We start from the raw sequence: 25,632 nt of genomic DNA, 5'->3' as shown, positions 1-25,632 counted from the left end.
TTGTTGGGCAACCCTGATCTAGGCCTAATGATTTTGGAATGTATCAACCCAAAAAATGGGCCATAGTGGATTTGTAAACAAACAGTCTATCTTGCTCATTCTTAATTTAAACATTTACTGACTTGAGCGGGATAGACTGTGTGTTAAAAATTTCCATTGGCCCATTTACATTGTTTTGCTTGATATATGTTATTTAATATGGCATAAACCACCCTTGCTCAAAATCAATCAAAACATACACTAGAATTTTAAATCGTCGTTAGTCGATGATGCCTTGTCAGATAGAGCCATTCATGGTTATGTACAATCTAAACATAAATTAAGCTGTCGTCGGAATAACATCCTAAACAGTCGGACCAGTGAAATTGACAATTTTTATTTTTGGCTTTAAAAATATAAGTCATTTTCAAAATTTATTCCAGAGTTTCGTCGTTTTCGAAAGTTAAGCATTTACAGAAAATATGCTATCACTGCCATCTGGCGGAGTTTTCCGCTATACAAAATGTTAGCGGTTTACTTTTTCCCAAGACACAAACCAATCGGTTCGACGTTAATTCAAAGACGTCTTTTGCGAATTTACGTCAATTCTGGAGTTATGAGAACACACCCTTAGTGCCTCCAATTCAAATGTCATCCAATTTGATCAAGTCTGTAAAAAATGGCAAGGAAAAACGAAAAAAAATCTCAATTTTGATCTGGGCCGAAATTTTTGGAAGACATATGCTGCCGTTCTACGCATAATTGTCCCATGTTCAAAAAAGTGCAACTGAGAAAAACGCGATTGACATTTTTCGACCGATTTCTGCGTTTCTACGCATAATTGTCCCGTGGGTTCCTATTCGCCCTATGTGTCCCTAATCGCCCCAGTTAGCAGTTTATCACCCTTATTTGTGATTCTCTTGCTATACAACAGGTAACGAAGACATAATGCTTCGTAAAACTAATGATTCCGTGTAAGCAAATACTTGGTGGGACAATTATGCGTAGAAGTTCAACGATGGGACAAACAGACTTGATGTTATTTTTAATGAGTTTCCGAACAAAGTACCAGATTTTATGTGTTTTTCTTAAAGTACACATCAAACTAAACTTAAAAATGTCATAAAGTCAAAATCGTCCAAAACTGACATGGGACAATTATGCGTAGAACGGCAGTATGGGAGAGAGGGAAGAAGAAGAAACCTTCTTCTTCCATATTCAATCGGTAAAAATTGAGGTCTTCATTTTTTTGGTGTAAATTTTAAACTTATCTGGCCTGGTAGCAGATCTAAAAAATATTGTACAGTTTTGTACAGATAATTCACATCTTTCAAACCCCTTTTCATTAAGTTTTTTTATTCGTTTTGATTGTGAACAGATATTCACAACATCTCTAAATTTGTCAAAGTCTAAATAAGTATGCCGCAGATATTGTTGAGTCCCAATCAATGTTTAACACCTATACTCCCAAGCTCGAGAAAAATGTGGAATTTCCATTCAAATTCCCCCTTTTTCTCGAGCTTGGGAGTTTAGGTGTTGAGCAGTTTTTTTTTGCTGGAGATTCAATCCCGTTGCAGAATGAATTGCATTGGGTTGTAACTTAAATGATATATAAAATGTTGATAAACTACAAAAGGATGAAAAAGTGACACATAAAGAAAACAAACCCATATATTGATTGGAAGTTGTACAATTAGCCTAAAGCCGCCATTAGACTATAGGAGCTATTACATTACGGCAAACAAACAAACTCGCACTTTTAGACAGTTTGCCAGTTTGCCTGCATTGTTTGTTTGCCTGGATTTGTTTGTAGGGGGAGGGGGGGCAGAATGGCCCGCCTAAGTAAAATGCGCCAAAAACCATAGAAAAACATGAAAACTTATGAATTCAGTGTTGTAGGCTTATGCTTTGGGATGTTCCCTTCAATGTTATATACTTGGTTGATGAAATTTTTTAGCTTAAAACTGTTTTTGAGCCACTTAAAAAAAAAAGTTTTTTCGACTTTTTTTTCCAGGGTGCGGGGCAGAATGGGCCACCCTGCGGGGCAGAATGGGCCACCTTAGAAAACAAGCCATTTTGTCTAATACAACGTTGAAGGGAGATAAGAAATGACTTAAGGTACCTTTCTAACATAGTTTCCATGAAGTTAGACCACTTTAATAAAAATAGTCACTTATCAAAACAAATTTTTTGAAAATAGTGTTAATATGTTGAAAAAGGACACTATTTTTACAAATAATCATCAAAACAACTAAAAAATCAACTAATTTTTCATTAAACGTGATTTGTGAAGCTACCAGAGGTGAAATAATCCATTTAATCCAAATTTCATAACTTTTGATTGTTTTTATAAGGCAGGATAAGGGTGGTCCATTCTGCCCCCAAGTGGATTTTAATTTAACACTTCCATCACCAAGTCTCTAAATGATTTTAAGGTTCCGTTGTTGTTTGTATACCTTGGTAGTAACATCTAGTAACGTTATAAGCATTGAGCAAACTTTTTCAAACAATTCAACTTTTCAAAAAGCTTATTTAAAAACCTCGAAATAAACAACATTTGCGTAGTTTTGTCAATAAATTTACATTTTTGCTCATAATTCGAAAAATACAATGAATTCAAACGTCGTTTTCGATATGGTGAAGTTATTTGACGTCCTTTATAAGACCCTTGCCTTACAATTGGTCTAAATCCATTCTAAAGCCCAAAACCAAGGGTGGCCCATTCTGCCCCCCTGGTCCATTCTGCCCCCCCTGCCCCTACGAACGGCAGCCTGCATACATTTTGTCTTGTTTGCAAGATTGCCGCAAACAAGTTTGCCAGTATGGCAAACTGTCAAACACGAAAAAGTTCGAGTTTGTTTGCGGTAGTGTAATAGTTCCTTAAAAAAACATGTAAAAATACTTAAAAAGAAAGAAGACAAACATAAACAACATAAAAACATAGGTCACCAACATATGTAGGTACAACGAAAACATTTCTCACCAAAACCGTCCTTTCTTGCACCGTGCTCCATCGTGTGCACCCACCTTAACATTTCGTCTCGTTTATGTTTTGCTCTCAATTTTCTTCTATTTTTATGCTCCGTTATTCGATGCTGATACCACGCGTAGCTATGCTGTCACCCACAACACAAAGACAACGACGTGGTTGTGAGTTTGCGTGCCACCCCATTTCTCACACCATCACCAGTTCAGGCAGATTTTCAAGATCAAACACAAACAACATTCTGCTGCCAGTCAGTCAGTGAGTGGCGTGATTCGTGCGATGTTGTGAAAAAGGTTTTTTTTATTTGCAAAAAAAAAGAAGAATCTTCATACTTTTCTTGGATGTGGTCAATTATGGAGCATCGCGTTAGCTAATCCGATTGCGGAGTCCTTTTTTGTGAATAGTTGGTTGTTTGTTGAAAGAAAGTTTGTTGACCAGTGTTGGCAGAACATGAACGGCTGGAAGGCTTTTATTGGTTCGTGATTGAAGTAGCAAAATTTAGTAGATATTTGTTTCCCGTTGCCCAAATCTTATGCCCTGCAATGCTGATTACAATGCTGTTTGTTGTGTGTGTTCTGATCTGCAGGTAGTAGACTGCCGATAGTTGCCAGTAGGGCACGGATTGCCTCGGCCGAACCATGGACTGGACAGGATCAACTCCCGAAACATCAAAAGGTATCCCATTTATTAGAACGGTGGACATGTCTTGCTAAATATATTTATTTCTAAAAATATGATTTGAGCCGTGGCAATTATATAAGCTGGTCACCCTCTACTGCGGGGTTGTACAGTGTTTGAAATCGATTTTCCTCTTCTTGATCATTTCGTTTCGTGTAGTTGAGGGGGTGTGATTCAATGTTTTGGTGTTTTTCCTTTGCCAAACTGTGTCTCGCAATACTCGGTTGGAGCAAAGCTATGAGTTCAATATCTTTTACGAAATTCCGACAGTCTTTCAGTCTGGGTTGAGATACCTTTCGTTCGTGTTTTCCCCTTAACATTATTGAGTCATTGTCTATCTATTTGGTCATTTTTGAATGTCTCATTTTGCAGGTAATACTTGGTCGACGTCGTGTTAATTATTTTATTCATCCATGCAAAATTCTTCTGTAGAACGTTTATAACAAATTTATTATTTCTTTAAAATTTCTGTAATTTTTCAAGTCTGATTGAAAAAAAAAAACAGAAGTTACAGAGAAGTTTTGTTATGATAAATTAAATTTCTGCGGGTATTATTTAGTTTATACATTTGCTAATTCAAGCGGTATATGCACTTCGTAAGAAACCGGTCAAGAAAAATTTCAAATGGGCAGCAGCGGCAGCGAAAGCAAGCCAGATAGGGTGAAGAAAAGCCCCAAGAAATCGCTCCCTCTCCTTTGTTCTGCTGTTCGTAAAGCTGTTTCTTGACCCCTTTCTTTCCAATCTTCGTACTAGCTTTCAATCAGGACTCAGGAGCAATGTTTTTAGTTTATATGTTTTGTTGTTGAATTTCTGAAGTATTGTTTTCAACACTGTAATATAATCTTTATTACTAATTTGTAGAGCATTTCAAAGAAAAAATATTTAGAAAGTTTTTGCTTCTCTCCGATTTGAGCAAGTGAGCAAGTAATTTTTATCTATTTTTTTGCTGACTAGTGTTATTTTTAACAACTCAATTTATATTTCTGAAAACGATTGCGAATTTTGCAGTTTTAAACATGTAGTCAAATTGGAATATTTAAAACTCTAACTTTCAAGTTTAAATGATATTTTTTTCTGCGAAAAAAGAGAAAAACAAAATCAAAATATTCCAAAACCAGCCCACAAAAAAAAATATTTCGAAATGGGTCCTAAAATTAAGCTTAAATTTGTTATATTATTGTTATTACAACGATACAGCTTATTTTTCTGAGTAAAATGACCCTTTGTATGACCGCATAGGATTTAAAATTGATTTTTAAATCAATTTAAAAAAAAAATAACTTCGCGGTCTTTCTTGCCAGACAAGGTCCTACTTGACAGCACGTTCCAAGGGGACCATCGTTGATCCATCGAAAAAATGTTGTCTTGTCATTTACTTCAAAAAATATTTGGAACGGCCTTTTAAAATATATAAAAGTTAAAAAATTGAAATTACAGGCCACATTATCAACATTTGAATGAAAAAAGTGTTTTAAAATCCATTTGCAATCATTTATTTCCAAGATTTCTAAGTATTGACGAAAATGTTATTTTTGCGAGAAAAAAAAGTTTTTGCGTTGCTGTCCATTGTAATTTCATAAAAGTTCAAAATATTTTCAATTGAGCCCAAACATGCTAAATATGATTATCAATGCAGAAAAAGGCATTCTAGATTGTTCTCAGTTGATTAGACTTCTATTTCCATTGAAATTTTGATTTTTTTGAAAAAATATTTTTTTTGCCCCGTAATTTTTCGTACCAATTTTGAAGGGAGGGGCGACAAAAACTTTAAAAAATATTTGCAACGGCCTTAAAATAAAATAAATAATTTTAAGAAAAATCAGACCATTAAAAACTAAAATTCAATTTCAAATTTACCGAATTATTTTGCCTAAAACCCCAAACAAGATTAGAAACGGAAAATCAACTAGAATTTTTGCTGATAGGTTGGTTGTCAATGTGTTTGGACAAAAACAAATTGTGATGGGTTACCTTGAATTTGAAAATATAACCTGGATTGGTACGCTTTTAATTTTATTATCTCAATGAAAAAAATGTACAAAAATGTAAAAAAAGAAAAAAATAAGTGGCAAAATTCTTAAAGCTTGTTCTTGGCTCACTCTTTGCTTAATACACTCAACCCCCGGTGGTTGGTCACTTTTTCGTTTGACACTTTTTTAGTTTGTACCCCGTTGGTTGAACTGTCACTTTTTACACGGCGCTTACGAACACTATCAAAACAAAAGTTTGGTAGTGAGTGTGAACTCCGTGTAAAAGGGCTGTCAAACTAAAAAGTGACCCCGATCGTTTGACAACAGTTGGTGTCAAACCATCGGGGTTTGAGTGTAGTTAAACTCCCATGCTTGAAAAAAGGAGGAATTTCCATAAAATTTCCTCCTTTTTCTCGAGCTTGGGAGTGTAGGTGTAAATTAATAATAAATGTAAAATGAATAAGCCAAAAGATTTTTACTTGAATTTATAAGTCAAAAAATCTAAAACTCGAGAAAAAAAATCTATGTCATTTTCACACAAATTTCGATAATAAATAAACATAATTTTCTCTACACGAAAGTTAGGTTAAGTTTTTATCAGAGAACTGCATATATTTCAACAAATTTATTAATACAATATATTATAATAAAAAATAAAAAATCACGGCTTGTTTCCTAGAAGAAACTTTTCAGGAAAAAATAGTTATCGCTTCTTTCGAAAGTGCTCTATGAGAAATTTTCTCATCTTTTTGATGCTTCAAAGAGCGAACAAGAGCAGACGGAAATAACTTGGGAATAACATTTTTTGATATTTGAAAATACTAGGCCAATAACATTTTATGTTATTTATGTGTTATTGTTATTCGTCGTTATGTTTTTTTTGTTATTGGATTGTTATTGTAATAACAGACTAGGGACCATCCATAAACCACGATGACACTTTGGGGAGGGGGGGGGGGGGGAAGATTTTTTTTGTATGGACAATTGTTCACGAGGTGGGGGATTTCGAAAAAAGTGTCCACGTGGTTTATGAACGGCCCCCTTATAACATTTTTAGTTATTCTTCGAACAAATCTTTTTTTATTATTTTTGTTATTTTAACAACTAATCCAATCATCCCAATAACAGTTGGCGGTATTCTTCTATAACCAAAAATGTTATTGCAAAAAGCTGGAGAATTGGAAAGCCGAGAATTTTTTTTTTAATTGGCACTTGAAAAAGCGAAGACTATTTTTTTCTTTTAAAGGCTGTCCAGAAAACACGCAGTGAAATGCTAGCTAAATTTTAATCCTTTAAAATCCTTTTTATTGAACTTTTCTTGTGTTACAGTCATGCCTCGGTTTTGCACGCCTCGGTTTTGCACTGCCTCGGTTTTGCACCGTTCAGCTGCCTCGGTTAAGCACGGCCCAGTGCTTAACTGAAGCACAGAGCTTATGGGATTTTGGCTATATGGGAGACATTGGCTTTAATCGTATGAAAAATCATGCAAACATCAAAAAATTATAGTGTTTTGGAATCGGGATGATGTCAGTTATCCAATAAATTATTATTTCATGAAAATTTTCACAAAAATACGTATTTTTCCTGTATTTCGAAAATGCATTTTTTTTTCTCTAAAGAATCCAAAAATATATTGTTATTGCAATATGGGTATCAAATGATCAGGTTTTTTTCATACATTTCGGATGTAATAACAACATTTTTAGAATATACTTTAAATTTTCACAAAACTACGTTTTTTTTCGAAAAAAATACTCAAAATTTCAATTTTTACAATATGGGTATCAAACGATCGGGATTTTTTCATACATTTCGAATTTAATAACAACATTTTTAGAATATACTCCAAATTTTCACAAAAAATACGTTTTTTCGAAAAAAATACTCAAAATTTCAATTTTTATAATATGGGTATCAAACGATCGGGATTTTTTCATACATTTCGAATGTAATAACAACATTTTTAGAAAATACTCAAAATTTTCACAAAACTACGTATTTTCGAAAAAAATACTCAAAATTTCCGTTTTTACAATGTAGGTATCGAACGATCGGGATTTTTTCATACATTTCGAATGTAATAACAATATTCTTTGAAAATACTCCAAATTTTCACAAAACTACGTATTTTCGAAAAAAAATACTCAAAATTTCCGTTTTTACAATGTGGGTACACACTAAAAAAATATGAATATTACATCAAACGTAATTCAAAATTTGACGTAAAAACTTATCACGTAACCTAAAATCAAACGTAATATTATGTTTGAATCGACGCGGATTGACCAAATTCACTTAAGCAGACACACTAAAAAAATATGAATATTACATCAAACGTAATTCAAAATTTGACGTAAAAACTTATCACGTAACCTAAAATCAAACGTAATATTATGTTTGAATCGACGCGGATTGACCAAATTCACTTAAGCAGAAGTTTGAATCTTATAAAATGTAACAATAAATCATTTTTAAATGAACATTACATCAAATATGATGCACATGATTGGAGCGTCGTTTGTCGTGTAATATTCTGTGCGATGATTTAATTTTACTTCAAATATAACCCGATTGTACGCTGATTTGGTGCCTTTCACTTCACAGTGCAGCAAACGTCAGCCATGATGGATTCCGATTAGGAAAGTTGACGCGGAGAAGTTGTCCCGATAAAAATTAGTTTTTCTCAGCTTTCGCCACTTTTTGAGCTAAAAATCTCAATAAAATCGATTGCCAAGGTAAGTGTACAGAATATTTCTTAAAATTTTAACCCAATTAAATGAAATTCCGAACAAATCTTTCCAGCCAGAAACATCTCCATCCCTCTTTCGGGCAAACTCCCTGAATCCGATCCGTGATCCTGTTGGCAATGGATGACTGCCGGTGGATGGGTTCGAGCGTTGGCTTTGCGCCAGGTACTGACCACGGTTGATAGTGCCGCGGAGGTAATCAGTTGGTTCAGTCGGTGGCATTTCGTGATGGAGATCGCTTTCGGTACCAACAGTGTTGTTCCGGTGGAGCTGGTTCGTTTGCAAGGCGATGTCGGTCCGACGGAGCCGGATGTGGTCGTCGTCCCAGGTGGCAAGATGAGGAGTTCCGTGACACGAGAAAAGGAAGGCCTCAAACAAATGGACCAGCTCACGTCATATTTTGAAACGATCGATTGAAGCAGGTTGGTCGTCGGTTGGGGCCTCGGCTGCAGCTAGCGGAGGAACGCTTGCGACGACGTGGGAACGAAAATGGATTGATAGCAGAGCTGGAGGGTTTGCGGCTAGTTAAGCTACGTGCTGAACGCGATGAAGGTTATCTGTTTAGTGGCCTGGCCACGTTGGGCATTCCGGTGGTGGATGATAGAGGAAAATGTATTTATTCGATTTTAATCATAAAGTGTTAATAAAAATAAGATTAATTAATATAAATACGGTGTTTTTTTTTCTTTCCAATAAATTTAATCCAAAAATCCAATAAATCGCAATTCCAATAGGAATGGTTTCCTATGAATTGCGTTTGATGTAATTTTACACGACCATATCGGTTGACGGTAAAGGTCGGGTAATTTTCAAATCAGATGTAATTTTATGTCTTATTTGACGCTCCAGTTATGTGCATCAAATAGACAGAATATTACACGATTTTTTCGAAGTGTGTATAAACGATCGGGATTTTTTCATACATTTCGAATGTAATAACAATATTTTTTGAAAATACTCAAAATTTTCACAAAACTACGTATTTTTGTAAAACTTTTCAAAATTTCAGTTTTTACATTATGGGTATCAAATAATCAATTCTTTTTTTTCAAAAATACGTAGTTTTGTGAAATTTTTTAGTATTTTAATTTTTTTAATAACTTTCGAAATGTATGAAAAAATCCCGATCGTTTGATACCCACATTGTAAAAACGGAAATTTCGAGTAATTTTTTTTCGAAAATACGTAGTTTTGTGAAAATTTGGAGTATTTTCAAAAAAATTGTTATTACATTTGAAATGTATGAAAAAAATCCCGATCGTTTGATACCCATATTGTAAAAATTGAAATTTTGAGTATTTTTTCGAAAAGACGTAGTTTTGTGAAAATTTGGAGTATTTTCTAAAAATGATGTTATTACATCCAAAATGTATGAAAAAACCTGATCATTTGATACCCTTGCAATAACAATATATTTTTGGATGCTGTAGAGAAAAAAAAAAGCATTTTGAAATACAGGAAAAATACGTATTTTTGTGAAAATTTTCATGAAATTATAATTTTAATGGATAGCTGACATCATCCCGATTCCAAAATACTATAATTTTTTGATGTTTGCATGATTTTTCGTACGATTAAAGCCAATATCTCCCATATAGCCAAAATCCCATAAGCTCTGTGCCTCGGTTATGCACGCCTCGGTTTTGCATCCCCCATATGCGGTGCTCAACCGAGGCATGAGTGTATATTAGGGTGGGTCATTTTTTTCGAAAGTGCTCGGATCCGGCTGAAATAAGGTCCATCTTGTAGAGGGTACCCATAGGGACTCTCATACCAAATTTGAGCTCATTTGGTTGAAAACTGGCTTGTCGCTCGGGGGTTAAAGTTTACATGGAAATTACTATGGGAAATGAGTGATTTTACTTCAAACGCTCCTACAAGCTAAGCGACAAACTTTAGCCCACACTTACACTAGGTAGCCGTGTCGGGGGTGGTCCAAGGAACATTTTTCTCTAAGGGTTCATGGTCATCCGTTCAACCCTGAGCTTGCGCAAAGCCGAAACATCCGGCGACGCCGGAATTCTTCAAAATCTCAGTTTTAACGGTCAACGCATGCTACAAACTATGACAGAAGCATCATTTGAATGAATGGAAAACGCGACGCCAAACGTCAACTCACTGTTTGGAAGCAAAAAAAAGGTTCATAATTGTGGTTTTTACTTTTTGTATTAAATAACAAATTATTCATATTTTTTTCATGCTTATTTCTAGAACGAATTATTCGAATTAAGGTGTGAAACATAATTAAATAAAAAAAACCCCTTTATGTGGTAGGACATCGTGGACGGAAACAGTTAAACGTCACACATGGCCAGCGGAATCGACGGCGAGGGGTTCACCGGAGTAGTCATCGGGATGGCAGGACATGTAGAGATAGTTACGGTTGGAATTCGTGGAGGGAAGTGATTGCTCGACGCACAGGGCCAGCAGAATAGCCGACTTGGGGTTCGTCTGGCAAGTCGAGCGGCATCGTCGGTGAGATGTTCACCCGAAGAGCCATCGGAATGGACAGGACATGGTTTAATTGACCTTATTGAAACGGTAGCATCGGCTTATCAGGATAATATTTCTATTTGTAAGAAACATACTAAGAAAGTGTAGCTTTTTTTATTTATTTTTTTATTTTTTAGACCAATTTTCCTCCGGTTCCCAGGTGTTTTCGGAATCCTCGCAACCCTTTCACTTGATCTGAAACTGGACCTTTTAGCGCCGAGTTCTCTTTGCAACGACACGCTCACCCACGGACTCGGGTTCGGAGGCCATGTTTATTTTCAAATTGCCGATTGAAAACCATTTTATTTTTCATGAAAAAAAAAAAACACTTTGTTGGAAAAGCGCAAACCCTCACATTAGCTTCTAAACAGTGAGTTGACGTTTGGCGTCGCTTTTTCCATTCATTCAAACGATGCTTCTGTCATAGTTTGTAGCATGCGTTGACCGTTAAAACTGAGATTTTGAAGAATTCCGGCGTCGCCGGATGTTTCGGCTTTGCGCAAGCTCAGGGTTGAACGGATGACCATGGACCCTTAGAGAAAAATGTTCCTTGGACCACCCCCGATACGGCTACCTAGTGTAAGTGTGGGCTAAAGTTTGTCGCTTAGCTTGTAGGAGCGTTTGAAGTAAAATCACTCATTTCCCATAGTAATTTCCATGTAAACTTTAACCCCCGAGCGACAAGCCAGTTTTCAACCAAATGAGCTCAAATTTGGTATGAGAGTCCCTATGGGTACCCTCTACAAGATGGACCTTATTTCAGCCGGATCCGAGCACTTTCGAAAAAAAATGACCCACCCTAGTGTATATCTAATATTTTTTTCTAACGTTTTTTTTTTCCTTTTTTACGGTTCTCAAGTGAATTAGAATTAGAATTCAAATATTGAAGCTTTGGTTTCAATATAAATGATGGCGAAAACATCAAATTAAACACCAAATTAACCACCCACCCTCAATTACAGCGCTCGAACCAGTCCCAAACGCGGCATGCCCTCCTGGACTTACGCCGCCAGGCCATTCCGCTGGAGCGGCAGCGCCAGGTTCTGTACGAGTTGGTCCAACAGCTGGAGCGGTCCCCCTCGGAGAAGGCCTTCGCCGTACAGGAGGGAGCGATCGAGCTGCTGAAGGAACTGCGCCACTCACCCGATCCGGCCATAGTTGACAGTGCCCGGCTTGGGTTGACCCTGCTGGGGTATGTGGGGCCACTTCCGGGGCAGGGCATTCGGATACTGAGCATCGACGGAGGAGGCATTCGGGGGCTTATCGTTATGGAACTGTTGCGCAAGCTCGAGAAGATGACGAATCGGAGGATATTCGACCTGTTCGATATCGTGTGCGGAGTTTCGGCTGGAGCGAACTTGGTGTGTGCGCTAGGTAAGTTATGGTGATAAGAGTGGGTTGTAACGAGGGTTCCCTTATCAGTGAGATTTAACTGGTCATGAACTTGAATGGGATTTAATGTTTTTGTTTCTTTTGTCGTAGCTTCCGAGAAGAACGTCACGCTGGATGAGTGTATTCATTTGTACAAGAAGACAAGTCATACGATCTTTCACCGGCCGTCAACGCTGGACAAACTGGCAGGCGCGTCCCGGCTCGTTTCGTCCCACGCGTATTACGATGCGGAAATGTGGGAAGGGCTGCTGAAGAAGCACGTTGGCTACTGGCGGATCATCGACACCTCCAAGCTGACCCACGTGCCAAAGGTAAGTCGCTGAAGCTTCAACCAAGTCATTTCTTTACCAAACTGTATCTCTCCCCCTAGATCTGCTGCGTCTCCACAACCATCTGCGACCAGCACATCGACGCGCACGTCTTTAGAAATTACACCTTCCCCCTAAACGTCCAGTCGGTTTACGCCGGAAGTCACACGGCCCGTCTCTGGGAAGTGGTCCGCGCTTCGACGGCAGCCCCTGCCTACTTTGGTGACTTTCAGCTCGAGGGACAGCTGCACCAGGACGGGGGAATCCTGTACAACAATCCGACGACGGTGGCCATTCACGAGGCCAAGTGTTTGTGGCCAAACGAGCGCATTCAGTGTGTGGTCTCGCTTGGGACGGGTCGGACGAGGACGAAACCCAGTGAGGGAAAGGACGGGCGTAAGATTGTGAGCGAGAACTTTCTGGCGGAAGCATCACTGTCGAGCTCGTGGAAGACCAAGTTCCTGCGCATTCTGGACTCGGCGACCGATACGGAAGGTGAGTAGGAGCAGGGGGGGGGGGGGGCAGAATGGGCCACCCTTGGTTTTGGGCTTTAGAATGGATTTAGACCAATTGTAAGGCAAGGGTCTTAAAAAGGACGTCAAATAACATCATCACACCGAAAACGACGTTTGAATTCATTATATTTTTCGAATCATAAGCAAAAATGTAAATTTATTGACAAAACCACGCAAATGTTGTTTATTTCGAGGTTCTTAAATAAGCTTTCTCGAAAGTTAGATTGTTTGAAAAAAGTTTGTTCAATGTTTATAATGTTACCAGGAGCTATTACAAAGGTAATCAAACAAGAACGGAACCTTCAAATCATTTAGAGGCTTGGTGGTGAAAGTGCACCGGCTACATGAAATATGCATTGACCCCTAGTCCAATCAAAACTGGTATACTGAAAAGTTGCCTCAAGTAAACAAAATCGCAGCACTCCATGCTTTGAATTTTCGTTTTGCCTCTCGTGCGACTCTCGTGTTGGCCGTTTGTTTTTGCGATTCTTTTACCTTTCCTGCTCCATAATGCCGGAAAAAAACTGTGCATTAAAAACTGCATTTTCAGATATCATGGCTCATCATTTTATTCGATTGCAAACAGGTATTTAGGTAGTGCATGGCTTGAATTCTTTGACATCGAACAAAAATATGGGAAGAGGAGGAGATTCGCAGCTCTTAAATCTGTTCCTCTCAATTTTCAAATCAACGACGTTATCAACCCATCGTCCATCAGTGAATCACGAGGGAGAGCTTTAATTGTTGAGGAAGAGCATCAAAATTGAATTATTAGCAAAGAAATCGCGTCACCGAAGCAACATAAAGTCCTTCATTTAATGAATGAATGCTTGAATTACGCATGATACTTTTGTGCGATTTTTACTGAAAACTCTCATGAATTTTCAACGTTATATTTCCGTACGATTGATCACTGTAATCTAAACTTTGTCAACATGCAAGTGGTATACATGTTTTGCTCTGTCAATTTGCAAGAGGTATAATAGATTCAAATTTTACAGTTGTTGATGCCGAGTAGGCTGTGACAAGCGTGGACAAATTTCCACTATACCAGTGACAGAACTAAACAATCGTCCCACTTTTTGACCTAACAGGTTGTATGGAGTTCCACCTATGTGCCTACTACACTGAATTCATAAATTTGTATGTTTTTCTATGGTTTTTGGCGCATTTTACCTAGGTGGGCCATTCTGCCCCCCCTGCCCCTATCAAAATATATTGACCCACTGGCGGCAAAATATGTTTCTTTCTCAAACAAAATTTTATTGCGCTTTGAAAAATAAGCATAATCTTTTCTGCCATTCTATACATGACAGGAACTTTAAAAGTTGTTAATATGGTAGGGTATTTGGTCAGGATTCACCATAGAAGATGAATCAAAGTGTTTGTTGAACGGTATTAGGACCTGGACCTGGTATTATTCTAAAGGCAAGCATTCGGATGCTGCGGATAAGAGATTTCCATTTTATCTGTTTTTATCTGTTTTAAACCGCAAGGTTTCCGCGAAAAATTAAATTTCCTCCAGATTACTAGAACAAAGTACTGGATATTTTTTTATTTTTCTAAAAGAGCACACGATTTTCAACCAAACTACATAAATAACTCAAAAGGGATGAAAATGCATATGGGTCATTCCATCTCAACTGTGCACGAAAAAGTGCAAATTTGAAAATGACCCTCTCCGATCCTGCTCAAATTTGGCAGAGCTGTTGAGACTATCAAAACATGCAAGATTCCCGAATTTCATCCAAATCGGACCACCCCCTCCATTTTTGTACCTCCCCAAAAAAATCGACTTTTTGGCGATTTTTGAGCGAATCTTCATCTTCAAACGGCGATAGCTCAGGAACCACAAATCTTAGAGGGTCGGTCTTAGTCTCAATTTTGAAGGAAATTGGACGTTGAATCCATTTCCGTGGTCAAAATGTTGATCAATTTATTTTTTCTACCTGTATTGCGCAATTGAAAACTTTAAATGGCCGTATCTCAAAACACCCCTACTTATTTTTTTGATTTGACCTCACCATCGTATTCCCCGGCCAATTTTACATAAGAATCACTTATTGACAGAAATGAATATGTTTCGTTCCAGAGATATCGATTTTTTTTGAGTATTTGAAATTACCTACATTAGCTTCATTCGCTTCATCTGCTAGAAGCACTTAGACGCGCTGATCAATAACTGCTACCTGTTCATTTATTGGAATAAGATTTCATATACTTTACTCTGTGGTTAGATGCTGGAATCACATAATTTTTTTGTTTATTTTAAGATACACTAATAATATTTACCACTTTGTTCCAGATAATTGAAAATTTACGGCAGGTTTGTTTGTCCCACCTGAAAAATGTTCAAATATGAGTCCCATCGTAAAAATGATCACAAACCAGTCCCTCATGGAAATTTTATGTTCTGAACTCACATTTAGGGCTTGACGATGTTATAAATTAAGGTTGCGTTTCATCTATTCTGGCATTTTAAAACCTTTTCAATAGTTTGAAGTGCACTCTTACGATGCAGAAGCTGGTTTTATTCAAATTCAAAAAATATTTTTCTCGCCATTTTCAACTGAAAATTTTGTTTACAGTTGTGTGTTACCTTGGTAGCAAGAAAATGTTCACATATCAAGTCCCATCCTGCGCACTTTTTCAAATCGAAAGAGAAAAATCAAGACAAACTTCAATATAAACATATAAAAAGCATAAAGAAGAGCATTTTCAAGATCTCTGTTTAAAAATTTTCCTGTGAAATGCTTTCGTATTTGAAATTTACAATAAACGTTTTTTCAAACTTCGAAGCTCTTTTTTTCAACACGCTCAAAATGCATATGGGACATTTATGTGAGCATGGGCAGTTAAGTGGTCATAACATGAGACATGGTTGCCAGATCTTCATTGTTTTAGACTCATTGGAGAGGTATTTGGATTACCTAACCAACAATGGGTCTGTATCGATCGTAAAATTTAGTCAAAAAGGTGCCCGATGAACATGTATGCTGTTCTTCTAGTTTTTTTTTTAAAGATGAATAATTAATAAGAACAACAAAAAGAGAAGTTTAATAAATAAAATACAAGGCATTAAAAAAATCAGGCTGCTGCCAATTATTTCAAATATAATTTTGTTTAATCTAAACTTATTTTTTTAATGCAATTTTATTCATTCGCCAGCGACCCACACCATCCTGAGTGACCTGCTCCCCCCGGGTCGCTACTTCCGGTTCAACCCGTACCTGACGGAGTTCCTGTCGATGGTGGAGGTCCGGCCGGAGAAGATCGCCCAGCTCGAACGGGACACCAACGAGTACTTTAAGCGCAACGAGGACAAATTCGAACTGGTGGCGGAACATCTCACCCGCAAGCGAAACATCGTCCACCAGACGTACGACGCGCTACGGGACGCGTTCCGATAGGTTGAGAGGATTCAAGTCATGTTTGGTTTTAAGATGTTTTAATTTTTTTTTGATATTAGGATGAGCGCTTCTCAGCCCACAGGGCTGAGGTTAGGCGAGTCGTGTTCAAGTCATGTTAGGAGCTAAGTTCCAAAGATTTAAAATCAGTCATTAATAGGCTAGTGCGAGCGAGCATACTTCAATAGCTGCAGTATCGATAACCTCGAGGAGATGGTCAAGTTCAATCTCGTCGACACCATTTTTTTTAGTTTGTAATGAACTTGACTAAATTTTGAGTGTGTATTGCCTGTTTCCGATCGTTAAGGCCCGATAGGCATGCCAGAGTTTAACGACGTGATTTATGTTACCACGGACCATGGAGTCGATATATTTCTCACCCCTGCTCGTTTTTTTTTATTTTCTTCTAAGAAGCAAGGTTACTCGAATAAACAAAACCTGCGAGAGTTAATTACGCTGCGTTGTGTTCATGTGAGTAGATCACAGTCCAAAAAGAAAGAAAGCCAGCCAGCCGGAGTGAGGCAAATTTCGCCACCCCCTCCTCCCTCTCTTACTCTGTTTTTCCCCTTCTCTTTTGGTTGGCAATTTGGAGATGACTGCTTTTTGGGGGGAAGTTGCTGCTGATGGAGAAATTGCTTCATAATTTGGGAAATTGGCAGCACGTATTAGAGGCTACCGCGTGAAGCTACCCTAACGGCGACGCGCATGCGAAATCGAGAACGCGCGCGCGAATGTTACGTACGCGACGGTAACGACGATGCGCGCGAATTTGGCTACTGGTAGTGTGTGGGGAATGTGGACAGTAAAGTGTCGTGTAGTGCGGATACTTGGCATGTTTAGAAATTTAATGTTTTTAGTGCTTTTGCTAACGTCATTGGGGATGCAAAATGGTCTGAGGGGTGTGATTGTGTCATATAAAAATGCTGAAATTTGTATGACTCAATCTCAACCCTAGACTCAATGTTATCCCTGATGACGGTACTTACATTTTATAAAAAAAACTTACATTCCAATTAAAAAAACTTCAAATCATTGTTTATTTTCAGTAAAAACATCAGAAATGAGTCAAAAATCAACAAAACCTCCTAGCCAGTGTCATCGGAAGTACTGTCAGGGATGGAATAATCGCGAAAAAATCAATTTCGCTTGCGAACTTTCTTCACCCGCAAAAGAGAGAGGAGGCAAATCACGCAAAAAAAAAAATCGCTCCCAAAATTCTCCAAGAAAATCAATCTGCTGATGATTTTTTGTGAATTTCCTTGTCAGCACCACTCAAAAATATCTATTTCACTTTTTTTACACACATTACCCATCTACAAAATGTGACAGGTCATTTTTAGACGTGTGACGTTACATTTGCAAGTGTTGTAGTGAAAAAGATGTTCCGTCGAATAATCAAGATTTAGATTCCTTTTACCGATCTTTCGTGCGCGAGAGAGGAGAGCCATGCTCCCTTCAGATTTTTTCTATTGATGAACGTCCAAAGATTTTCTTTTGATGATGATTATTCCAACGCTGCTGGTTGATAACGGCCAACTGGTAAAGTTATTGACATACATGGTGACGACATTCCAGGGTGTCAACAAAAACCTAACTTTGTTGGATGAGATTTTAAGGCTTTGGTGTCTTGGTCAAAGTTGGTTAACATGCCACATTAGGGTGTAATATGGTTGTATAGAAAAAAAATAAAGTTTCCAAATTTAGTTAGCACAGCAACTTTTCAGTTCCATTTGGGGTCCTAAACAACTCCCCAAAGTTTGCTGTTCTACAACTTTGCCGCAGAGAGTATGGTGCTAACTTGCTTCTGAAAGAAGATATAGCGTCCTCAAAACTCGTCTAAAGCGTGATTTTCGAGCAAAAAACACGCTTTGGACGAGTTTTTAACAAGCTGTATCTTTCTATAGCAGTGGTTCTCAACCTTTTCCGACCGATTCCCCCCTTAGAATATTGTCAAGACCTTAATTCCCCACTTCAATTTTTAATTTGGTATTAATTAAAATAAATCATGATAATTTATACACAATTATTGAATTTTTCACTAGAAAATAGAAAACTCTTGCAATAAAATAACAAATTCTTAAAGATTTGTTTTAACAATTTTTCATAATTCGGTTTTGTTAAATAAAATGCAAAACCTGATTTAAACTATAAAAAAAAAAATCTTAAAGAAAGATCTCCTACAAAAAAAAAAAAAAAAATAAGAGCAGCTCATATTCTAAAACAAATCCCAGAACTCGAGAGAATTATTTAAAAAAAACTAAAGCCTTGCTCATGTTTGAAAGATTGTCAATGAATTCTGTATCACAAACATTTATTACAGCTCATTTTTGAAACTAGATCAAAATATTAATGACCTGTTCATGTTTGTAATAATAAAAAAGTTAAGAGAAATTGATTTCTTTTAAAAAAAAATCAAATTATTCGCTCTACAGCATTGCTTTGGCGTTCTCGATTGAGAGATTCCTACTCGAAACTAGGTGTCCGAAGGCTTGATTTTTGAGGCAATTGCAACCCTCTTTTTACACCTAAGCGTCCATCCACCCCGGGATTCAAACTGACGACCTTTGGATTGTTAGTCCAACTGCCTACCAGCGACTCTATCGAGACAGGACCCAGGGAGACGACTCCTACACCTGGACTGAGCTTACGACCTAACCTCTAGGTTAGACCGGGGCCAACATTTACTTCCCCGTCCGACGGAAGGCGTGATCAGACAAATCTCGTCTCGAAAAATGCCACTGGGACCGTCTGGGATCGAACCCAGGCCGACTGGGTGAGAGGCAACCACGCTTACCCTTACACCACGGGTCCCGGTAGTTTATAAAATGTATTAAAGTAAGAAACAAAGAAAATGCTAGCCTTCAGAGGATTCAAACCACAATAACCTTTTAAAATAAAAAGGCATTAACTAAAATGTAAATCTTCTCCTCCTACCCCGAGATCCAACTGTAGGAATTTTCCAATTTTCTCACTTTCGCACACGACCTCGCCGAGGGGGCGCGCGCTTCTCTGAAACGTCTCAATTTTCACTCCGCCGCGCGTCTTCAACCGGACGGGGGATGCTGGCCCGCAGACGTTCCATCAGACGGCATCGGCAGCCGACACAGTGAACATCTCCGCGTTAGAAAAATCACCGGGAAAATCTCCATCACCAAGTAGTGATCGCACGATCGTTTGAAAGTGAGATTTATTTTTGATCTGCGCTCGAAACGCACAAGACGCAACCGATCTGCCGCGCGCGCGAAGAAATCTGTTTTGCGCTGAAACGCGCCAGAAAGGCAGTTTGCGCCACGCCACAAACGCCGGATTACAAGAGTGCATCGCGGTAGAAAGATTATCTACTTAATTAGTTTATTAACTTGCTCGCACTGCAGTTAGTGTGTGGTTTTTTATGTGGTTTGCAGATTTATGGGGAATATCCGTGCGTTGTTAAAAAGTTACACGTAATTGAAGAGTGTTGTGGTGGTAAGTTATTGAACTTTTTTTCTAAGAAGTAGAGGGTAGAATTGCTTGTCAAATTAAAAGATGTCAAAAATTTGTAGCACCTTGAATTTTTTTTTGCAAATATTGTCTTTACAAAAAATTAAACGTAGTTCAACAGATTGTTTTTGTAACAATGAGAAATACAGTCATCCCACATATTCGGAACACCCACAAATTCGGAAAACTTTTGTGATAATTTGGCAATTGCATGCCAAATGCATCTTTTCTGTCGACCCTAATATTTTTAGGACCTTTATTTGGACATTCTCTTGCTATTTCATTAGTAAAAGTAGTACTTTTAAAACAAAAAACTACATTTCAAGACCATTTTATCTAGAGCAGCTAAACACTGACTCCAAATTCCCTATTCCATATGAATATATTTTTACAAAAAAAAAAGTTATCAGACCATTCATAAAAATTATCAAGCTTGAGTTTCATTGGTTCCAGTGTGCGAAGTCATTGTTTTGTAAAAAGTATGGACTCCTGGAGAGAACCAAAGTTTGTTTACATCCGTAAGAAAAATGTGTTCCGAATTTGTGGATTTCAAGGGTCAATGTTTTTCTTTAAAAAAATGATGTAAACCCGAGCAGGGTTAAATAACACGGGAATACCAAATCTTGGTATTACTTGGGCAAATAACAGGGACCAAAATGTGCCCTTGGTTGCCCAGTAATAGATGGTAAAATACCATGAAATAATACCAAAGTCTTGTATGTGGAAGGGCACAACAATACCAAACCATGTTATTCCAAGAGTCAAATAATACCACAAAATAAAACCATTTCAATACCAAGTAGAGGTCTTCTGGATTTTTGAACATTGCTTGAATACCAAAACTTGGTATTGCCATGGTTTTATTTTTTTATTTTTAGGTATTCCCGCGCCCTTGGAAAATCAGATTTTGGTATTCCTGTGGTCTTCCACATACATGATTTTGGTATGATTTCATGGTATTTTACCATCTATTACTGGGCAACCAAGAGCACATTTTGGTCGCTGGTATTTGCACAAGTAATACCAAAATTTAGTATTTTCATACCATTTTTAGTGCAGCAGTTGCAGTTAGTGAAAAAACAGAAATGATCCATATGCAACAGCCAAATCTACTCACCTGATGATTCCATGTTGTTCTTAGTGATATTCTTCACCACATCGAATGCATTTGTCATTGATGAACGGCTTGTGCTTGAAGTTCTTGAAGCTTCTGAAAAATAACAAGTTAGAAAGAAAAATAAGTGTTAATAAAATGAAACTGCATTGAAATTCACCAAAATTCAATAATCTGTCGATTGACTCGTTTTTCAAAGTATTTGGTTATCCCGACTTAGGTCTGCCTGTGTGGATCAATCGGACCGCGCACTGGACTCACAATCCAGAGGTCACCGGTTCGAATCCCGAGGCGGACGCAAAAAAAATTCTAAGTGTAAATATAGGTATTCGGTGCCCTCTCCCCGTGCCCATACCTTCACACTTAGGAGACCCGGAAGGCGGAGTCTTGTCGCAAAAAGAACGATACACGCCTGTGGATCCGTTGACGAAACCGCAAGGTTTAAGAGGGCCACATCATAAGGTGTTACGTCGATTCCGTATCCCGACTTAGAGGAATTTTAACGATTTAAAAAAAAAATCTTAGTGGGTATATCAAAAGACTTTGAAAATCAGCTTTAAAATTTTTGGGTTTCAGGTCATTTCAGCGCTAAATTAATTATCTCGTCAAAATTTATAAAAAATTTCCCATAGTTTCAGAGGAAATTGATGAAACACTTCAATACCAAAATAATACCAAAATGTGCCATCCTGACTTAGAAAATTTTCCACAATTTCAAGTCATTTCTTTAGGGGGTAGGGGCAGGGGGGGCAGAATGGACCAGGGGGGCAGAATGGGCCACCCTTGGTTTTAGGCTTTAGAATGGATTTAGACCAATTGTAAGGCAAGGGTCTTATAAAGGACGTCAAATAACTTCACCATACCAAAAACGACGTTTGAATTCATTGTATTTTTCGAATTATGAGCAAAAATGTAAATTTATTAGAAAAACCACGGAAATGTTGTTTATTTCGAGGTTTTTAAATAAGCTTTCTGAAAAGTTGGATTGTTTGAAAAAGTTTGTTCAATGCTTATAATGTTACTAGAGGTTACTACCAAGGTAAACAAACAACAACGGAACCTTCAAATCATTTAGAGGCTTGGTGGTGGAAGTGTTAAATTAAAATCCACTTGGGGGCAGAATGGACCACCCTTTTCCTGCCTTATAAAAACAATCAAAAGTTACGAAATTTGAGCTAAATGGATTATTTCACTCCTGGTAGCTTCACAAATCACGTTTAATGCAACATTAGTTGATTTTTTACTTGATTTGATGCTTATTTGTAAAAATAGTGTCTTATTTCAACATTTTAACACTTTTTTCAAAAATGTTTGTTTTTGTAAGTGAATATTTTTATAAAAGTTTTCTAACTTCATGGAAACTATGTTAGAAAGGTCCCTTAAGTCATTTCTTATCTCCCTTCAACGTTGTATTAGACGAAATGGCTTGTTTTCTAAGGTGGCCCATTCTGCCCCGCAGGGTGGTCCATTCTGCCCCGCACCCTGTAAAGTCAGTCGAAAAAACTTTTTTTTTAAAATGGCTCAAAAATAGTTTTAAGTAAAAAATTTTCATCAACCAAGTATACAACATTGAAGGGAACATTCCAAAGCATAAGCCTACTACACTGGATTCATAAATTTTTATGTTTTTCTATGGTTTTTGATGCATTTCCCTTAGGCGGTCCATTCTGCCCCCCCTGCCCCTATATCAAAAATGTTTAAAATCAAGTTTGAAATTTCCGGTTTATAATGAAAGCATTCGCTTTGAGACATCATTTTAGCGCAAAATTAATTATTTTGTGAAAATTGGTCAACATTTTCACATAGTTTCAGAGGAATTTGATAAAAAACTTTAATAACAAAAGAATACCAAAATGTGGTGTTCGACCATTGACAAATTCTGCAATTTTGCAATATCAAAACAATACCTTAAATTGGTATGATACCACATTTTGCTCTTGCATAATCCTTAAGACAAATTTTAAAGGGTCCAGGAATACCAAAATTTGGTATTGATACCAGAGAAAGGTATTATTACGCATTTCCCTTGTTATTAACCCATGCTCGGGAACCCTGAAAAATTACCGTTGGTCAATACATCAATCGAAAGATCACAAGAAAAAAATTCACATGAAAGTAAAAGCAAATCATTATGTTCAACTATCGATTTTCTATGTTTTTTTTTTGAACATCGGCCGATCTGTAAACCGTTCCGAATATTTCGGATGACGGATATATTTGTTTGTGAAACTGTAAAACTAAAATAATGTAATTTTTTGCAGTATTCAATTCAAACAGATTTTTTTTTTATAAAAGTTCAAAAGTGCAAAATACAATATTTTATTTATTGAGCATGGCAAAACCAGTTATAAAATATTGTTCGACCTGATTTTTCAAGTTTGAAATAGAATTTTTTTTATCGGAAACAGTTTTAATTTGAAAACACAATTATACAAACTGCGATTAAAATCATTTTATTGCGGGCTTAGGCTCAGTAGTGTGTATTGAATTTATTCATTTTCCGGTAAAGTCATTTTTCAACCCTAAAATTACTGATAGGTACCTCGATTTGCGAGAAGCCTTTCTAGAACAGTATTTTTTGTATTCTGGGAATCGGATATTTTTATGATTTATGTATGTATTAGATTTGTGTGGGATAGATTCTCGTATATTATTTTATAATCTGAAGTTGTGAAGTACCAATCGACACTTGAAAAATCTTCAATTTCATGGTGAAATGGTGACAAATTTTATGGCAAAAAAATGTGTAATATTACATCAGAAAATGATGAATTTTCATCAGTTCCGGGGAATATTCATCAGGTTCACATTTTTACACATTTTTTAGGTAATATTACACAAAAAGAGGTAATATTCAACCTACCAAATTTTCAACATTCCAAAATTCAACTCTTTTTTACTGTGTACTTTAATACGGAAATTCAAAAAACTCAAAATATTTTTGAATTACTTTAAACATGGTAAAAATGATTATAAATGCAGAGGAATGTACCGTAAACCGGGGTGACTTTGATAGGATTTCAATTTGTTTTTATAATATTTTCCAACAGGTAAGGTTTTTCTCAACACAGCTAAAAAAGTAGTAATCCAGCTGCGTGTAAAAGACCTGGGTGTAAAATAAATATTGCATTATTTTATGCAATTTTATGTGATTTTACATCCTGAAATATGTAGCCCATCAGTAAAGGAAACCTACATGACCGAAATGTCAAGCTCATATATGCGTTTATCCATGCAGCTTTACATCGGTCTGATGGCCGAGTGGGCTAAGGCGCCAGTCCTTACTGTTGGTGCTGAGTTTAAATCCCGTCGGTTGCAATTTTTTTTTGTGTGTTGCAAAAATTGTACATGCAGTGTGTAATATTAAGTGTTTATTTTGACGAAGGTGATGTGCATGCTTTTGCATGCGATTTTACCATCGGATTTTTTGCTGTGAAGATTATTATTTTTAAAACATGTACTGGGGATTTTTCAATAATGTTTAGAAAAATAGTTACGTTAAAAATTCTTAGTTTTAATTCCGGGGTGACTTTGATAGTCATAGTTTTTCTTGTTAAAATCATATTTAAGATGTTCAAACTTTATTTGTACGCTAAATGTACCATCTCTAAAGTAGCTGATATAGTTTTTAAGAAAAAAAAATCAATGTTTATATTTAGTTAACTAAGTGTATAAGCTTTTTAGCAAAATACATTTAAATTTCAGGTAAAATTTTTAAAAAGTCGGAATTTTGCCTGAAATTTGTTAAAACTAGTTTTGTTTGTAAAATTATCGATTTATATTGCATTTTATACTGAATTCAAAGCACGAATCACAAGTTTTCACATTTCACATGAAATTTGTTCAACTGAAATTGCCTATAAGTTAGGAGATTACGCATATTATTTATTATTTACAAACTTTTTTAACCTTCTCCTAGTGGAAAATTATCCAAAGAATCCGAAAATGCATTCCGTTTTCCGATTAAAAATCATGTTCATTGAGAAAATCAAAACACTTTGAGAAGTTTAAAATAATGACTTTCGTCAACATTTTCTTAACTATATTTAATTAACTTTTTAAACTTGTCAAAATTTTATGAAATGTTCTTCTTGAGGTACTTTGAACACATCTCTTCCACGGTCAGTATGTTTCTAAACCATTCCTTACGTTTTTTAATTGTACTCTTCATTTTAATCTAATCTAATCTAATCTAATCTAACCCTAGCGCAGCCAGTCTTTCGAGGGCATCCTGGAGAATGCCTTAGGTTGATTGACGCCTAGCATCTTCTTGTCATTATCAACATTTGCAGTGCGCCATTGCATTAACATGCATTGAAACGTCACAAACGTCGAAGCGGCCAGGCCAACTGCGTAAAGTTAACCGCAAAGATGATTCGTTGAATTGGATTGAGTATGAGCACGAGTGTTCACACAGCAATACATTTCTGAATCTGCAGGGGAGGAAGAAACGTGGGGATCCCCCGCTCACGTTCCTGTTTGTTTGGGCAATTAATCGTTGGGAGCACCATGCTAAGAAGTTTTGGTGCTCCGGGACCCTCGAGGATGGGACATCGAATTTCC

General features: G+C 36.9%; 2 protein-coding genes and 1 long non-coding RNA gene across 3 annotated transcripts in view; all 3 read left to right on the top strand.

The window, feature by feature from the left end:
* Positions 1–3,207: 3,207 nt before the first annotated feature.
* Positions 3,208–16,930, top strand: LOC120418967 (calcium-independent phospholipase A2-gamma-like). Its single transcript, XM_039581512.2, has 6 exons — positions 3,208–3,440; positions 3,552–3,640; positions 11,816–12,227; positions 12,336–12,556; positions 12,616–13,048; positions 16,237–16,930. Exons 1-6 carry the CDS (start codon positions 3,416–3,418, stop codon positions 16,476–16,478), a joined length of 1,422 nt encoding a protein of 473 aa, XP_039437446.1. The 5' UTR covers positions 3,208–3,415; the 3' UTR covers positions 16,479–16,930.
* Positions 7,940–11,809, top strand: LOC128093153 (uncharacterized). The gene is made up of 3 exons (XR_008212273.1): positions 7,940–8,348; positions 8,416–10,935; positions 10,991–11,809. It is a non-coding gene; the product is annotated as an uncharacterized LOC128093153 (long non-coding RNA).
* A 2,588-nt stretch (positions 16,931–19,518) lies between the features above and the next one.
* Positions 19,519–25,632, top strand: part of LOC120418976 (myosin-1) — a 28,245-nt gene continuing 22,131 nt past the window's right edge. The window contains exon 1 of the mRNA XM_039581522.2: positions 19,519–19,940. The gene's annotated coding sequence lies outside the window, so the exon portion shown is untranslated. The remainder of the gene's footprint in view (positions 19,941–25,632) is intronic.

Source organism: Culex pipiens, chromosome 2 (assembly GCF_016801865.2).
Source record: "Culex pipiens pallens isolate TS chromosome 2, TS_CPP_V2, whole genome shotgun sequence".
In the NCBI taxonomy this organism is placed as follows: domain Eukaryota; kingdom Metazoa; phylum Arthropoda; class Insecta; order Diptera; family Culicidae; genus Culex; species Culex pipiens.
The sequence above is the reverse complement of the archived record's forward strand: the minus strand, read 5'-3'. Positions and strand labels throughout refer to the sequence as shown.

Coding starts and splice junctions, on each gene's coding strand:
- LOC120418967 (XM_039581512.2), top strand. CDS start 3,416: ATGAACGGCTGGAAGGCTTTTATTG. Junction 3,441..3,551: donor CGGCTGGAAGGCTTTTATTG/GTTCGTGATTGA, acceptor TCTGATCTGCAG/GTAGTAGACTGCCGATAGTT. Junction 12,557..12,615: donor AGCTGACCCACGTGCCAAAG/GTAAGTCGCTGA, acceptor CTCTCCCCCTAG/ATCTGCTGCGTCTCCACAAC.